Below are 17,054 nucleotides of genomic sequence, written 5' to 3'. Positions count from 1 at the left end.
TACTCTTGCGGCCCACTTGGTCTGAGAAGTTGAACCCCCCTGCATTAGAAGCAGTAGCCAAGGATACAGGAAATGCTGGGATGGGCTGCTTTGAGTGAAGGCAGAAAACAAAACTGATACTTCAAGGGAGAGGGGCTGGACATCTTCCTTTGGAGTAACAATGTCTCCTGCCTTTGAGCACTAGAAGGGACACAATTGACTTGGATGCATCCTAATTCCCAACAGAGAATCACAGTTTTACAGCCCAATGCAACGGAACAGCTGGGCTGCAATATGACTCTAGCCCAGAGCTTTCCCAACTTTTTGAGCCAATGGGCATGTTTAGAAATTTGAGAAAATGATGCAGGGGTGCCAGTCACAAAATGGCTGTGGTGCAGTGCATAGCATAGCAAAAGGTGGCCATTATATCTGAAAGAGTAGAAAAACAGATATACCAACAAAAACGGTACAGATAAGCCTCACTCAGAAGTCCTCTCCTATCAATGGGGGAAAGACACATCAGTCACCACCACATCTACGAAGAGAAGCTCCCTCATGCTTTGTGGATTTTTTAGGGAACATTTGCAGAGAATTTTCATGGGTGCCATAGGAGGTATGTGTGGGCACCCGAGCACCCATGGGTGCCATTTTGGTGAACTTTGTCCTAGAAGGCTGGAGTGCTCACAACAAATGGACAAAGCTGCAAATAAAGTGTGCATAATAAACTTGTGCTTCCTCTCTTACACCATACTTCCTACCTTCTTCTTGGTAAGCCAAATTCTAGATTGCACAACATGTAACAGGTTGAGAGTGAGAGAGAGAGAGAGAGAGAGAGAGAGCGCGCCTGTCTGGGGCAACAATGTTATAATTTGTACAATAAACCAGGGTTCTTTGACCTTGAGTCCCTAGTTGTGGGGAACTTTCATGTAACCAACAGGTAAAAGGTAAAGGTAAAGGTACCCCTGCCCGTACGGGCCAGTCTTGACAGACTCTAGGGTTGTGCGCCCATCTCACTCAAGAGGCCGGGGGCCAGCGCTGTCCGGAGACACTTCCGGGTCACGTGGCCAGCGTGACATCGCTGCTCTGGTGAGCCAGAGCCGCACACGGAAACGCCGTTTACCTTCCCGCTAGTAAGCGGTCCCTATTTATCTACTTGCACCCAGGGGTGCTTTCGAACTGCTAGGTTGGCAGGCGCTGGGACCGAACAGCGGGAGCGCACCCCGCCGCGGGGATTCGAACCGCCGACCTTTCGATCGGCAAGCCCTAGGCGCTGAGGCTTTAACCCACAGCACCACCCGCGTCCCAAAGAACCAACAGGCTTAACTTTAATTAATTCATGAGGCAGTTGAGACCATAGAGTACCGTATTTTTTGCTCTATAAGACTCACCTTTTCCCTCCTAAAAAGTAAGGGGAAATGTGTGTGCGTCTTATGGAGCGAATGCAGGCTGCGCAGCTATCCCAGAAGCCAGAACAGCAAGAGGGATTGCTGCTTTCACTGCGCAAAGATCCCTCTTGCTGTTCTGGCTTCTGAGATTCAGAATATTTTTTTTCTTCTTTTCCTCCTCCAAAAGCTAGGTGCATCTTGTGGTCTGGTGCCTCTTATAGAGCGAAAAATACGGTAAGTTGTCCTGCCAGGCTTAGCTAGGTCCTTCTCCATCACCTTGGGAGGAATAGCTATCAAACCTTTGTTCTTCCCATTCGACCATGTGAACCCTACCGGTAAGGATGTCAAAGCTGAATGCTCCAAGACTTAAGCAAGTAATGTTTGTGTTTCTATACAAATAATTTAGAAATATTTACCACTTTAGAATCTAGAACTACCTGTTTAGAATTTAGAACTACCTGTCTTTTCTGAATGGTGCATGAAAAAGCACGATTCCGACTTTTGGAAAATTTGTAAGTAAACCATTTTTAACTTACCAAATGTGTGGTTGCTTTCTGTGCTAAGGGAAGTATTGAACTTTGGAAGGGGATATTTTAAAGGTCTAACAGCCTATATTCCCACACTATACTTTGATTTATATTGTGTGATTTAAAATCTCTGCTGAGGCTCTTACCAAAGAGTACTTGCCCCAAACCTGGATCTTGCCATCCAGGGATTTCTCCTTTTTTTTTTTATTTACCGTATCTATCATTTTCCCTTTTACCAAATTCAAACAGCAAAATGTTGTTAGACTACGACTGCCATAATCCCTGGCCATTTACTAAACTGGCTGGGGATGATGGGAGCTGTAGTCTAATAACTTATGGGAATCCAAGGTTTAAGAACACTGCCTTCAAAAAATGCTTACAAATATTAACAACATAATGACGTCCAGTGGAAATCGCCTGCGGGCTTGATCACAGCAGGCTATTGTAATAGCCAGCAACATGATTAATGGTCTAAAAACAAAACAAAAGCAAATGTTACAGTTTTGCATGGTAAAATGCTCTAATTGCTACTGAAGAGCTTAAATTAAGTTACAAGAGAAATTAACTTAAAACTGCATATTTTCTTGAAACCATGTTGATGTATATAGATGTTCAATCTGTTTGTATACATAACTGATACTACAAATAACATTTTGCCTTGTTTACATACAATGATTTTATAAAACATGTTTGTAAAAAATAATAATACTCTATTGTAATTATTAAGAGATTAGATTTGATTTTATTGGCAGCTACATGCACTATACTTACAACATGGTATAGCAAAACCATGGGCGTCTTCGTACCCATATTTTAAGGTATTTCCTGGCCAAAAAAACAAGCAAAAAGCAGTTACAGAAAGTATCCCAATGCAGAAAACTGGTAGTTTATTTATTATTTATTCTAACACACAATTTCCACACTCACGATATTTCATAACAGCATTTAAAACAAAGCTAAAACATAATATATTTGATATAAGACATATATCAGAAGAAACCTTATTCAATGATATTATAGCCTAAACCAGGCATAGGCAAACTCGGCCCTCCAGATGTTTTTGGACTACAACTCCCATCGTCCCTAGCTAACAGGACCAGTGGTCAGGGATGATGGGAGTTGTAGTCCCAAAACATCTGGAGGGCCGAGTTTGCCTATGCCTGGTCTAAATGGTTTTCCTTTCAATTTCTATGAAAGGTTGGGGGCTTTCAATACACAGCTCTCCTGACGTGGGTTCAGGGGTGGCACGTCCCGTTTGACTGCTTGAGACAAAGCAGGAAGTGCTTCTCTGACAGAGGCGGCAGAGGTGAGAGGAATGCCTGCGAATATATAGCCTTGGAAGCTTCCACCAGCTGCTTCACTGGACCTCAGGGTGAGGCTGAATGATACACATTTCTTTTTGTGAGATGCTATGGCTAGAGACACTCAGCACTAATATATTGTTACGTGCCACCCCCATCTCCACAGCAGTGAGAGATTCCAGGGGTTCCTAGCACACTTTACCCAGGGTCCATGTTTCCTTTTGGAAATGAGGCACAATGGAGACTGTAGTGTCTTTATGATATAGGATTTATTCACACACATATGCAACCTGAGCCAATGATGGAGGGGTTCCCAGCATTAGCACTCCCAAAGGTTCTTGCTTTTCCCATAACTGCAGCAGCCTTGTATTTAAACAGGCCCCAGCCATGGCTCTAACTCTCAGCAGCTTGCTGTGTTGAACAGACTGCAATTTTTCTCTCCTAGGTCAAATTCCAGCCATTCCAATCCTAAACTCTACTCTCTATTGCCTTCCAAAATGAGGTCTGAGCAGAGGGAGGGCCTTACCATCTGGCACAGCCTTTGCCTTCCTAATGACATTCCTAATGGCTCATTACCTTCCCTTTGATTTTGGTTAATTGCTCATCTCCCAGGCAATTTCCTGAATTTAGGAAGGTGATTTGGCCTATATTTTAAGATTTTATTAATCCTGTGTCTGGCAACTTTAACACTCTGTGCACTGATTATATTCTAACACCTATTAGGAATTTTGGCACCCACAATTCATAACAATATATTTTATTAGAAGACTGATACACTGCTTTCTTCACAGAAAGCAGTAACTCCTGTAAATGTCCCTGTTAATAAAAATATGTCACAACACTTTATTGGTTAACCACAGTGCAGGAGAACGGGGGTGGGGGGGTGGGCTTTATGAAATCCATAAGTTCAGCCCTTTAGCCAAACTCCTCTAGCTCCCCTGTAATTCAAGAACTAAACATGGCTGGATCTGGACAGCCAGCCAAACAAAGGAATACAGAACCGGAGAGCAGGCTGCCCTTCTCAGCCAGGCTTGTAGTCACAGAAAGATCTGACAAACAGATCCAGGCAGCTGGGTGAGGTGAGATGGGACTGAACAGAAGTAGATGGTAAAACCATGGCTGCCATGTAGCCTCTTAACATAATAGCTGGGGGCATCATAAAAGGTATGGAATACCTCCCCCCCCCAATAGAAGCAGTGGTTAAGATACCAAGTTTTGCCACAATAGAACAAACATGCAGCTCACCATGTTGCATCTGAAATCAATCAAAACTGTGATTACTTAGCTATACTTACCAGTAGACGAATGTGCAAATTATACCAAGGGTCAAGCCCAGCTGAAGTGTAGACATAAGATATAATTTCCTGTAGAAAACTAGGGAAATGGTACAGGTTATATGGGGTGGGGAGAAGAATGGATTAATCCATGGGTGTAGCCAGGATTTTTGTTAGACTTTGTTGGGGGGGCAGAACCGACGTGATTGGTCAGTTCGTTAAATACTGTATTTATATTGTTTTACTTGATTATTGTTTTAATTGATCGGGGGGGGGGAGCAGCTGCCCCCCTGCCCCCCCAGGCTACGCCCATGGATTAACCTAATCTGGTTTTGATAAGGAAGGAACCCAGAAGACAATGGAGCTATTTTAATGGCTTGTCTGGCTGTTTTTAAATATTTTATTAACATTTGCATGCTTTTCCATTACTTCTCAATAAGTATCTGAAAGATTTTCAAAACTCCAAAATAAGTATTTATTTAGGTGTTGTTTTTTTAAATCCCAGATATTAAAAACACTACTCCAAGGAGACCAAAGCTACACGTTCTGTGTATTTTACTAAGTTAAGGAGTCTGTATGCATCTGGAATTATACATGCAGTATTAATCATTTATGAATGGGCAACAATTACAACTAAATGTAGCAATGAAACCCAGGATTATCTACCTCTGTGCTGAACATGGACTCAAGCCCTTCCTACCTATTGGAATAAATAGAGTGCATCTGTGATTTTCCATGGTTCTAAGACACTTTCACATATATGTGGTAGTACTCTTGAACAGTGTGGATCAAATGTTTCCTGCTGTGCCACCACCTTTCACCCTCACCTCATCCAAATGGAGAAGACATTATTTACTGTATATTGCCAATATCATAGAATCATTGAACTGTAGAGTTGGCAGGGATCCTGAGGATAATCTAACCCAACCCCTTGCAATGCAGGAATATGCAGTTGTCCCATACACATACATTGTATTAAAGAGAGCAATCAAAAATCCCAGCCAGGAACAGCAGATCAATAGCTGCATCCAAAGTATTGCCACTTGTGCCAGCTAGAATGGAAAAGGGTGGGAGGGGGCAGTGATTGCCTACTTTTGGAGGCTGCAAATAAGGCCCCTTTCTGGGAAATGAACTAGCTTTAGAGGCAGTAGCTCGATCAACTGTTCCTATAGCACCCTGTCTGGGGAGGCTTATCATAGAATTGTAGAGTTGGCAGGAACCCTGTGGGTCATTTAGTCCAACCCCATGCAATGCAGGAATCTAAACTAAAGCAAAATGATGCAGACTTCTACCTTATCCTAATCCAGTGCAGATAAGGGCTAACACGACTGTTCTTACCTCGAAAAAAATCTATTCCAAAAGAATCGGTTCATCAGCATCAACTATATTGTACCAGCCACTGGTCTTGACCACTTCAAGTTAAATTTTCAACTAAAATTCCCATTATGCAAATTACATTGAAATAGTAAAATTCAAAGTATTTTTTCCAGTACAATAAAAACCTACACAGGTCTGTTATCTGTTTAAGAATCTCCTGTTAAAGGGCCTAATCCTTTCCATTTCTAACACATCACTGCAGTTTAGCATCCTTATTGTTTTTTAATTGTTCAGTTAAGTTTACCAGAATCTATTATTGAAATATCTATTACCTTAGAATGCCAATTCTAATCTAAAGGGGGGAAAAGCAAAAGGGATCTATTATTAGAATGAAATATATTCTATGCCTGACCAACAATGCAAGCAATTACTTTGCACTCCTTCCTGTACTCTCTCATCGTAAGTCCTTGGACAGAAACTGTTGTCACTTACCTGTGCAGACAGCTTTGTCAGAAAATGGACCTTCTTCCTCAACGGCTGTCATGGGTCGCCGTCTTTTATGTGATGACCGTGCACCTCTCGGACGCCTGTGTTGTGACCGAGATGATTTTGATCTTCTTACTTTTGTTGGATGCTCCTCGAGAACAGGGGAAGGTTCTTCAACAGTACTTTCCTGATTACCAGAAGGTGGAGGTTCTGTCTCTGCAAGAAGTATTATTGAGTTTGTAACTTGTGGAGAATCTTCACCAGAATGTTGGTATTTGAGGCATAACATGTCTCCACAAAAAGCTTACTGGTAGATTATTCTCCATCTTGGATAAATATATTCGAGTTACACCTTCAGATTAATACCAAGAAACCTTCTAGTCAGTGGTTTTTGCAGGTGAAGCACAATGCCAAGCTCATTTACTTTGAATTAAATGGGGCTTGTTCTCTAATAAATGTGTTGATGATGATAGTCTTAAAAATAGAAGAAAGCTGTAGAAAAGCACCGGGAAATAGTGGCATTCCAGATGTTTGACTCCCATTGGCCATTTTGGCTGGGTGTTGGAGTCCAACAATGTCCGGAGGGTCACAAATTCCTCACCTGCTTTAGAACAAAGTGGTGACGTAGGGGGTGACAACTTTCCTTTATATTATTGTTAAAATACCAGCCCCACTGAGAGGACCACCATAAAAGGAAAATACTGTTGAACAAAACGTATCATATCCTTCATTTTTAGCGCACTCATATTGTTTTGTGGACCACCTAGAGGACTTTGTTGAATAAACCAACTATGAACTTAGAGAACAGTGGCTAGAAGTACTTCCTTGTTGATCAGGCAAGAACAAAGGGCCAGGTTCCTGATATTTATTTCTTACCTAACCATTTGAATGTGCTTGCCTATCAAAAAGCTCAACCACAAACACCACTCCCTGCTGCCTGAAAGTGTCTGCAAGCCCTGTGTGCATTTAGGTCCATAGGGCTCATCACCTAGAGTCTATCCTCAGTTCCTGATATATGCCTGGTATATTCCAGGGCAGCATCCTCTGACATCTGCCCATAACATGACAGTGGTACCTCGGGTTAAGAACTTAATTTGTTCTGGAGGTCCGTTCTTAACCTGAAACTGTTCTTAACCTGAGGTACCACTTTAGCTAATGGGGCCTCCCGCTGCCGCCATGCTGCTACCGCACAATCTCTGTTCTCATCCTGAAGCAAAGTTCTTAACCTGAGGTACTATTTCTGGGTTAGCGGAGTCTGTAACCTGAAGCATCTGTAACCTGAGGTACCACTGTATATATAAGACTCCTACTCCTTTCACCACAATACCTTGCAGACAGGTATTGGGATAGTAGTGGGAAGATAGCCAGCTATCAAAGCTGTTTCCACAGCCCAAGGGTGTATAGTAAGTTATTAAAAGAGCCTCCCTTTCTCTCAATGGGTCACAGTCTTCTACACACTATATATATATATATATATATATATATATATATATATATATATAAAATAAGTTGTGACAAAAATTAAGACTACAGAAACTATGCACTGCTTATATCTTGTTCTAAAGGAGATACTCCAAGGAAGATGAAAAAAAAAAATCCCCAAGTCAATCTGGACAGCATGAAAAAAATAATTCCTGGTTTCCCATAGCATGACCAACAATAAACTGAGATAATCCTGAAACGAAGGAGGGTAGGCTTCATCACCTGCCTGCACAGAATGAAGCCAAACTGATTTGGGAGAAGCCATCTATAGGCATCCCAGTCCCACAAACCTCACTGTCAAATCTCGTAAGGACTGGAAATCCAGATCTCACAAGATCTTGGGCTCATGCTCTTGTGACCCCCACGACTGGCTATGACATCTATGAAGATCTCCCAGAAACATGGCTAACTGGGAGGGACTGTCAGCCATCTCCTCCAGACTTTCTTACATATTTCCCTTATCACTACTATTAGGAGACTTACCCATTTTTGCACTTTAAATCACAACACCCTTGCGCAATAGCCTTGTGTAACCACTTCTCATTCAGAGGGCTTCTGAAGCTAAGGGATTAAGGTAATGAAGAAGAATAAAACTTTTTATCGAGTTAAAAATATGTTCTCTATTTACATAAATGGTTCCATAGAACTATATTTCTATAGTTAGTTTTTTTAGGCTTTCCTATGGAGCCCCTGCATTAAAACTGATCTAAAATGGCTCTCCAGGGAATATCCTTCCTTGTCATCTAAAACTTATCTAAATCCAAATCCAAATAGTTAGAGAAGAGACTGATCCAAAATATGGCAACTTGTCATTAGAGGTAAGGGTACCACTACTGTTAAGTAGTTTACTTTCTAATAATGAACAAAAGGGAAGAAAAAAGCTTTGCAGGCAAGAGGTAACATAACTGGGCTCCTGAGCCCCACAGGGGTGCCATATAAAGTTGGTCAAGTAGTTGGTCAAGGAAGCTGTGGACTCAAAAAGGTTGAAAACCTCTGCTTTAATGGACTGTCACTATTAAAAGGTAAGGCAGCATTACCTACCAAAGATATAAACTAATACTCTGTGATAACTTAGTAAGGAAACTATGGCAACAAGGCATCCAGAAGTTTCAAGAAACAGAATTCTAAAAGTGACAGTTGGCAAAAGAGAGCTCAAGAGTATAGCACAAGAATAGATGAGAGGGGGACAAGACTGGCCCCTTTCACCACTTGCTATGGCCATACCCTTGTGACCCCATGTTAATTCATTTTTTTTTTAAATTCAAAACATTTTCCAGCATCCCCCTCATCCAAATGAGCTCTAAGGCAGTTTACAATACGCATTGGAGTGGGGAAACTGTCTCTAATTTTTTCAGTTGTCTACATTAATGTACAGAGTATGGGAAACAAGAAAGGCAAATTTTAGCTCTTAATACAGGATCTAACAGGCATTATGGAAACCTGGTGGGGTGAGACTCATGACTGGAATATAAAAACTGAAGGGTATAACCTATTCAAAAGGAATAGACCAAAAGGAAAGGGAAGGGTATGTACACTTGTGAAGAGATACGTAACTTGGAGAATGGAAGGCAGATTGAGAGTATAAGGGTAAAAATGATAGAACACCAGTGACCTTACTGTGTGTGTCTGCCATAGACCTCCAGGCCAGAATGAAGGCTTGGATGATACCTTCCTAGAGTAGATTACCAAACATTCAAAAAAGGAGAGATAGAGTAGTCATGGGACACTTCAACTTTCCTGATACCTGTTGGAACTCAAACTCTGCCAAAAATATAAGGTCCAACAAGTTCCTCCATTGCCTCACTGATAATTTGATGTCCCAGAAGGTGGAAGAAGTAACAAGCATATCATCTATCTTGGACCAGGTCCTTACCACCAGGGATGAACTGATTGCTGAAGTAGAAGTACTGGGAACCTTGGGAGGAAGTAATCACAGGTTTCATTATACAGAGGCAATGGAAAGCAGGGTGTAGTCAGACTTGCACTCAGGACTTTAAGAAGGCTGATTTCAAAATGTTTAAGGAACTACTGGGTGAGATCCCATGGTCAGAAATACTCAAAGAGAAGGAAATCCAAAATGGATGGGAGTTTCTTAAAGGTGAAATATTGAAGGCACAAATGCAGACAATTCCAACAAGAAATAAAAGTGGGAGGCAACTAAAGAAACCCGTGTGGCTGCATAAGGAATTTACAGATGAGCTGAGATTTAAGGTCTATAAGAAAAAGGGAAAAGGGGAAATCTGAAGGAAGAGTATACAGGAGTAGCCAACAGCTGCAGGAGGAAAGGCAGGCAGGCTAAAGCTCAGAATGAGCTCAGGCTTGCAAGAGAGGTTAAAAACAATTTTTAAAAATGGTTTATTCAGCTATGCTCAAAGCAAGAGGCAGAAGAAGCACGTACTAGGTCCTCTTCATGATGAAGATAGAGAAATGCTATTAGGTGACAGAGAGGAAGAACTGCCCAACACCTACTTTGTCTCTGTCTTCACCCAAAAGGAAAGCAGTGCCCAACCTGATGATAACAGAATAAACAATGCAAGGAGGGAGCTGCAGCCCAAGATAGGAAAAGAGGTGGTAAGGGAACACCTAGCTACCTTTTAGTAGGCATGTTATTGATACACATTCAAGATGACTTACTTCATTTTAAGTAACTATTTTTTTTGTTTCATTTTATGTACTTTATTACTTCCCTTCATACTCTTTTTGTGGGTGAATTTGGAGTTTATGAAAAATATTGACAACCTTGGATTCTGAAGGTCATTGCTGAGCTATACAACAGTACGAGTTTTCAGTTCTGTCCTTAAAGCAGATACCATAGGTGCCAGAGGGAGGGGTATTATTGGTTGTGACAGCGTCTTCCTTATTTCAGTTTTGTAGGTTGCTTTATACATTTTCACTGCAGTCTTTGGGTCCTTGTGATGGTATGGTAGGAGGTCCAGGAGACCTCTAATTCAGAGTGAACGCTATTAGAAGGCAAATAACTTGTAGCTGTTGGTTTCAGTGATTAGTAATGTTGCTTTTAGTTCTGTGTAACATGTATTTTATATTGTAAACTGCTCTGTTTATTACGGAAGAGGAATGGAGTCTACAAACATAAATCCCCATGTTTTATACACCCACCCACCAGCAAATCTTGTCCTTAACTTTCTTCAGCTGCTTTCTTGTGATAGGTACAAGTTTCCCTAAGAAATTTTTAGAAATACAGGTATAGCCTTCTATGCAGCATTTTGTCTTCCATCCTACCGACCAGCCACTCAATAAACTGACTGGGGGGGGGGGGCTGCATTTCTGAGTAAACAAGTCCAGTATTCAGATGGCTCATCAATTTAGTATAATTTCCCCTGCTGCTTTTCGAGGCCGGCCTTTATCACATCCCTCTCCCGTTGTTGAGCATTTTTAATATACTGCTCCAACTGTATGCATACTATATTATTTGCCCCCTACTTTATAACTTCCCTAGGCTAGACGAGGTTAGCCGGTTATCCTTGGGCCCGAGAAAGAGAAAGGGCTAGTCTAGTGTCTGCTCAGTTGACTACAGCAGACCTCAAGGGCGACTCAAGGCACTGGGGCTCCTGAGGAAAACCACCATGTGTTCCCCGCAAACCCGGCCACCTCGCCCTGGGTCGCCATTCGGCCTGAGGGCGGGAAGCCCGGCTTTCCTCGTTTGTCTCTCCCCCTCAGGCCATGCAGCCTAGTGGGCAGCCAGCAGAGGGCAGAGGCCCCTCTTTTGCGGCGCTTCCCTTCCCGGCCGCTCTGCTCTCCCCCCCGCCGCTTCCTCAGCCGCTCCGCTTCCACGCACAACATCCGTCGTGGCGAGCGGGCTCGCAGCCGGAGGCCGAGCGAGCGAGCGGTCCCCCGGCGCCAAGATGCCGCTGGGCCTGAAGCCGACGTGCAGCGTGTGCCGCACCACCTCCTCGTCCATGTGGAAGAAAGGCGGCCAGGGCGAGATCCTTTGCAACAACTGCACGGGCCGCCCGGGGCCTCCCGGGTCCGCGGGAGCCGCCTACGCCACCACCTCGGCGGCTGCGCAGCACAGCAACGGCGGCGGCGGGAGCGGCGGCGGGAAGCAGGTGAGGCCGCTTTCGGGCTGCGGCCGGTCCCTTGAGCGCTCTTGGGGAGCAGGGCCCGCCGGCGGAGCAAGTGGGCCTCCTCGGTCAGCCGTCCTGCGCTGGCGCGGCCAAGCCACCCTCCCCAGAAGAGGCCATTGAACAAAAGGAGGGAGAGCTCGATCTAAAGAGCATCCCCACTGAAGCAGGGGGTTGGACTAGATGACCCCCGTGGCCCCTCCCAGCGCTACAATTCTAGGTCTAGGTCAGCTGTGTGACATCGGACCTCTGTGGGTCACGTCGCGCTCTTTTCGTTATGCTTCAGATCTCTTTTTCCCTACTCCCCGGCGCCGCCCAGCTCTTCAAGTTAATAGGCATTGCAAGGATAAAAGCTCAACTTTCAGCCTTACGGTGCACATTCAAACTTAACCTGATCTGAGTTGTGCCTCTAACTCAGGGGTGGGGATTCCCTTCTTGGGCAGCCTTCCGAGGGGTTACATGCCAGTGGCGGGTGCAGGCAAAAGTGGGTGGTGCAACTAGTGCACATGCTACCTTGAGAGAGAGAGTATGTGTATGTGTGATTTATATTAAGGTAACTGCGTAGGTGAGTATAATACATGAGCTAAGGTATATGTTGGGATTGGAAATGTGTTTGGGTTGTTGGAAGTGAATGGTGATTAGATAAGAGTTTGAATGCTGTTGGGAGGCAGCTGAGAAGTGAGTTGGGAGTGAGAGTTGGAAATGGAGAGTTTTGATGGTAGCAGGGTTGGTTTACTAGAGCAGAATCAATATTGTTAACTAGCTACGTTTTTATATGAGAGAATAGTAACAAATGATACCAAACCGATACCATATGCTTCTGAACCCTGTGATCATCAAACCCTTATTTGTTTTTTAATAAGTGCCGTATTGCACCACATGCCTCTTGACTGGTTGTGTTAGAGATGAGAACTATTCATAATATTGTGTCTGGTGTGGAAACAAGAAGGAAAATTCAGAAATACCTATCAGAAACCCAGTTTTCTTACAAAGAATGGTGCGGTGGTACAGGCGAGCTGAGGGGAGTGCCAGAACACCACATAGCTTAGGCAGGGGGTGGCATGACACTAACCTACTCTCAGATAATTCTATATTGGTTTGCAGCCTTAGACTGAGATCCTGGGCTCACTTATCTGGGAATAAGTCCCATTGAAATATAGTGGGAATTTTGAGTAAACATGCATAGGACTGTGCTGTAAATTCTTCTATGATTGGAAATTATTTCTGAGTTGCTGAAACTCTCTAGATTGATAACCATTCTCTCATTGTATACTGTGTTAGTTTTATGATGTTAGCCGCCCTGAGCCCAGCTCCGGTTGGGGAGGGTGGGGTACAAATAAATTATTATTATTATTATTATTATTATTATTGCCCTGCAGAATTTTTTTTGAACAACAGTGTTTAAGCACTTGAAACAAATAAAAATCTTTCTGTTGAAATTAGCTGCATGTACTTTTTTTAGTAAATGTGTTTAGAATAGGTGTTTCATCTCTTTCTGGCCTGGGGAAAGTGGGTCCTACTGTGTCCCCCCACCCTATGAATAACTATATATAAATAAATATGTCTTGTTGTATATTTGATCATGTATATACTAATGAATTCCCACTGTTTCTTACTTTTGTACACTAGAGTAAGCAAGAAATTCACAGAAGATCTGCTCGATTAAGAAACACAAAATACAAGTCTGCTCCAGCTGCTGAAAAGAAAGTTTCCACTAAAGGAAAAGGGAGAAGGCATATTTTTAAGTTAAAAAATGTAAGGTGATTATGGACTCCAGCTACAGTTGAGCACTTTCTAAATTAAAGCAGTGTGGCAGGTGCTGTACTAAAAAATAGTAAGGTTTACAAAAGGCTGCACCAAATATAAATATTTTCCTACATGCTTATCAAATTATATACAACTTTGCTACATTAGTCTTGTTTTCCTGAAGAACCATGAGTATTCATCACATAAGATTATGCACATTATTGCATTGAAATAGATGTATTTAGTATGTTTCAGCTCATACTTGTTGAGCATAATGTGCAAAATTACTCTTGAGCGATGCCTTAAAAGACTTTTTCATTTGTGTATAATATCAATATTCAATGCATTTCTGAATGTGAAATCCTTCTTGGCTAAAACATGTAACAAATATAGATGTATTTTGTCAAAGCTTACTGATACTGAAGCTATTAATTTCTTGATGTTTTCATATATAGTGGTCCAAAGATTATCAATTTTTCATCCAAATCTCATTTACAAAAAATGCATTATATTTTAATTTTGACACTGTTACGTTGTTTGTGCAGTTTAATCATTATAACCTTCCTTTTTCAGCCCATCAAAGCTCCAGAGTCTGTAGCTACCATTATTACAGCAGAATCTATCTTCCATAAGGTATGTTATTAGAAGTTTATGAACATAGAAGTGTTTCAAAAGTTAATAAATCTTTAAATGAGTACTTGGTAAGAAAATATATTGGACTGTGACTCAAACATAAACGTATTTAGTGTTTTTGAAGTAGCACTATAAATCTGCACTGTAATTTGCATTTTTCCTGTACATTTTTACTGAAGTTTCCTAAACGCATAACTTGCTAAGGATGCTAGCATGTTCATGACTGAACTGAGACTTTCTGATGTAGTTCATACTCTTCAAGAGCAACATAGTTGATATTTTCAAACTGAAAAACTCCATTAGTTACTATCAGATCGTTTGCTATGACATAGCTTGAAACTATTATATATTTATTTATGTTACTGTATTGAAACTTACTTATTTGGAGCAGCTTGACAGCCATTTTATCAATATCCTTATCTGTCTCTAAAAAGATATGATAATACTGTTTTTATTTATTTTAACATATTTATGTGCTTTCAAACCACATTAAATCAGCATTATTGGTGTAGAAGTGCAGACTAAAACTCTGAACAGCCATATTTTAGGGGAAGGAGAAAAATGATGCAGGCACGTTGTTTCAATCCTGTTTGTTGTCAGGGAACACTGAAATTGCCCTTAAACTTAGTACTGTGGCCTCACTGAAGGGAAAATGCAAATATGGCTTTCTGCAACCGCAACGTGGGGGAAACGGATAATGTACATAGACCAGATGGGGACCAACAAGGGAAGAAGGATAAGAGCCTGGGGAGCGGTGGTGGGACAACGATGAGGGAGAAGACTGGGAAGAGGAGGGGTTGGAAGCTGAGGAGGTAACAGGGCTTTGTGAGCTGGGCGAACCTGTGGCAGAGAGAAGTTCAGAATCCGAGTCGGAGGCTGAAGCTAAAGCTGGCAAGTGGGAGGATGGAGGCCAGTAGAGATGCGGCAGGCTGGTGAAGGGTCAAGGGTGTGCCCCCATCCTGCTGCAACAAGCTCCCCATCTCCCAGAACTAGAAGAGGGCTGAAACGGGCAGAGCGGTGACAGACTTCACAGAGGTGTAGACTCCAATTGCTTGGGAAAAGCCCTGGAGAGGAGGGGACTTAGATGGTTGTGGGGAGGCAGGGACTTCCAGTCTTGGCAATTGATTTAATGGGGTAAGACCTGCTGGGGATGTGCTGTTGTACTTGTTAGGCCTGACACTCAACAAGAACAGTATCTTCACAGACTTGGTTAATAACGAGTTATCTCTGGTGTGACTACTGGCCAGCTCCCTCTGTGACACCGAAGCAGAAACTATGATCAGTTTAGCTTTTTAAAAAATTAATTCTAATGATCTATATCTTTTCTAGGGAGTTTACTATCAGATTGGAGATGTTGTTTCAGTGATTGATGAGCAGGATGGTAAAACATACTATGCTCAGATTAGAGGGTTTATTCAAGACCAATACTGCGAAAAAAGTGCAGCTTTAACATGGCTCATTCCTACTGCAGCTAGCCCCAAAGACTGTTTTGACCCTGCAACTTACATAATAGGTAAGTTCCAAGGCCCAAAATGTTAAAATTCTACCTGTCCTGACAAAGCAGAAAGTGCTACATGTGATATAACTCCAGAGTCCTAGATTTCTTTTTATCCTGTAGTACAAGCTAGTTAAGCAGCATTGCAGACCTGCTCATGAATTGCAGTTCTGGCAGAGATGTATATTTGTGTTGGAAATGAAGTTCAGAGTTGTATATTTGACAGCAACATGTTCTCCTGGGAAGTGTGCTGATGTTGGAGTGTCTTTCTCGGTTAAATCAGTAGTACCACTAGATAAAACTGTTTCCTAGCTACTTTTGGCGGTCAGAAGTTGATATAGACACACAAGGTGCTCTACACATGTGAACCTTCTCTTCTTAGGCCCAAAGAAACAGGGCTAGAGAGCAACATGCTTGCTACAGAGATGCAGCATGCTGAATGCATGCCCCTCTTCCATCATCATCAATAGTATGGTTGCACAGCCTCAAGCTGTGCAAGTCCTTCCTTTCCTCTGCTGTTTGTTAGTAGTTTTGGTATTGATCTGAAACCAGCTGAAATCATTTCCTAGGAGGAGTGAGATACCAGGTATCCTTGTGTTGCTGCATTTTATACAATTCTGTGTTTTGCCCTTACGTTGGAGGATGGAGGACTTCATATTAGATTCTCCCATCTAATGTCTTTTGGAGAACACTGCAGGCCCAGCTTGCATAGCTTTATTTCCTGCATAGAGCTATATCCATGCTGGGGAAAGTACCTGTCTTGCTAGTGATACTTAAGGAGAAATGTGACAATGGCCAACTAGATGTACCATAAAGCTCCAAGTGGGGGAATAACCAACTAACTTTTTCATTTTTTTTTTTATTTAAGGGCCAGAAGAAGATCTTCCAAGAAAAATTGAGTACTTAGAGTTTGTTTGTCATGCGCCTTCGGAATATTTCAAATCTCAGTCATCTCCTTTCCCTACCATTCCTACTAGACCAGAAAAAGGTTATATCTGGACTCACGTTGGACCTACCCCAGCAATTTCTATCAAGGAAACTGTTGCCAGCAGCTTGTAGTGTGTCTTGCTCTTGAGAGACTCCTTTTTATGTATATTAATTTTCACAAATGTTTATGTTTTAGTATATCCAGCTAGGCCTATGAGTGACTTTTATTTATTATTTAAATTTGGGTGCCTTTTTCAGAATCAAAATTTCTTCACGTTATTTGAAACTTGTTTTACTTCTCTTCTGTCAAAAGTAACTTCTCACATGCTTGTTGAGTCTAGTGAGAAGCTGTACATTTTGTATTTGTTAGTATTGCTTTATACAAAAATAAAGTTATTGACTACCTTTCTTCACAAAAAA

General features: G+C 42.1%; 2 protein-coding genes across 12 annotated transcripts in view; one reads left to right on the top strand and one right to left on the bottom strand.

Annotated features, from left to right (window-relative positions):
- The window catches only part of LOC310660684 (protein lifeguard 1-like), a 22,203-nt gene extending 11,091 nt beyond the window's left edge, over nucleotides 1–11,112 (bottom strand). For 2 of the 7 annotated variants that reach the window (XM_083405634.1, XM_083405629.1), the window contains exons 1-6: nucleotides 9,496–9,631; nucleotides 8,235–8,312; nucleotides 6,276–6,595; nucleotides 4,488–4,566; nucleotides 2,663–2,716; nucleotides 2,272–2,362 (exon numbers count right to left, since the gene is read on the bottom strand). In XM_083405634.1, the coding sequence (XP_083261760.1) occupies nucleotides 2,272–2,362; nucleotides 2,663–2,716; nucleotides 4,488–4,566; nucleotides 6,276–6,558 (507 nt within the window). In that variant the 5' untranslated portion in view covers nucleotides 6,559–6,595; nucleotides 8,235–8,312; nucleotides 9,496–9,631. Of the gene's footprint in view, nucleotides 1–2,271; nucleotides 2,363–2,662; nucleotides 2,717–4,487; nucleotides 4,567–6,275; nucleotides 6,596–8,234; nucleotides 8,315–8,792; nucleotides 8,858–9,495; nucleotides 9,632–11,091 lie in introns of those variants that run through there. The other 5 variants (XM_083405631.1, XM_083405633.1, XM_083405630.1 and 2 more) reach the window with 5 other exon arrangements.
- Nucleotides 8,892–17,054, top strand: GATAD1 (GATA zinc finger domain containing 1; the record flags this gene model as incomplete). Of its 5 annotated transcripts, XM_083405638.1 has the most annotated exons (6): nucleotides 9,024–9,276; nucleotides 10,245–10,322; nucleotides 13,463–13,588; nucleotides 14,153–14,212; nucleotides 15,542–15,725; nucleotides 16,576–17,054. In XM_083405638.1, the coding sequence occupies 6 exons, from the start codon at nucleotides 9,184–9,186 to the stop codon at nucleotides 16,764–16,766; spliced, it is 732 nt and encodes a 243-aa protein (XP_083261764.1). In that variant the 3' UTR covers nucleotides 16,767–17,054. The 5 variants fall into 5 exon arrangements, with proteins under 5 accessions (XP_083261766.1, XP_083261764.1, XP_083261762.1 ...); XM_083405640.1 differs by lacking the exon at nucleotides 10,245–10,322 and having other exon boundaries at nucleotides 8,892–9,276; XM_083405636.1 differs by lacking the exon at nucleotides 9,024–9,276 and having other exon boundaries at nucleotides 10,059–10,322.

This window comes from Podarcis tiliguerta (genome assembly GCF_965153285.1).
Source record: "Podarcis tiliguerta genome assembly, chromosome: 12".
Classification (NCBI taxonomy): domain Eukaryota; kingdom Metazoa; phylum Chordata; class Lepidosauria; order Squamata; family Lacertidae; genus Podarcis; species Podarcis tiliguerta.
Note: the sequence above shows the minus strand (reverse complement) of the source record. Positions and strands in the feature narration are given on the sequence as shown.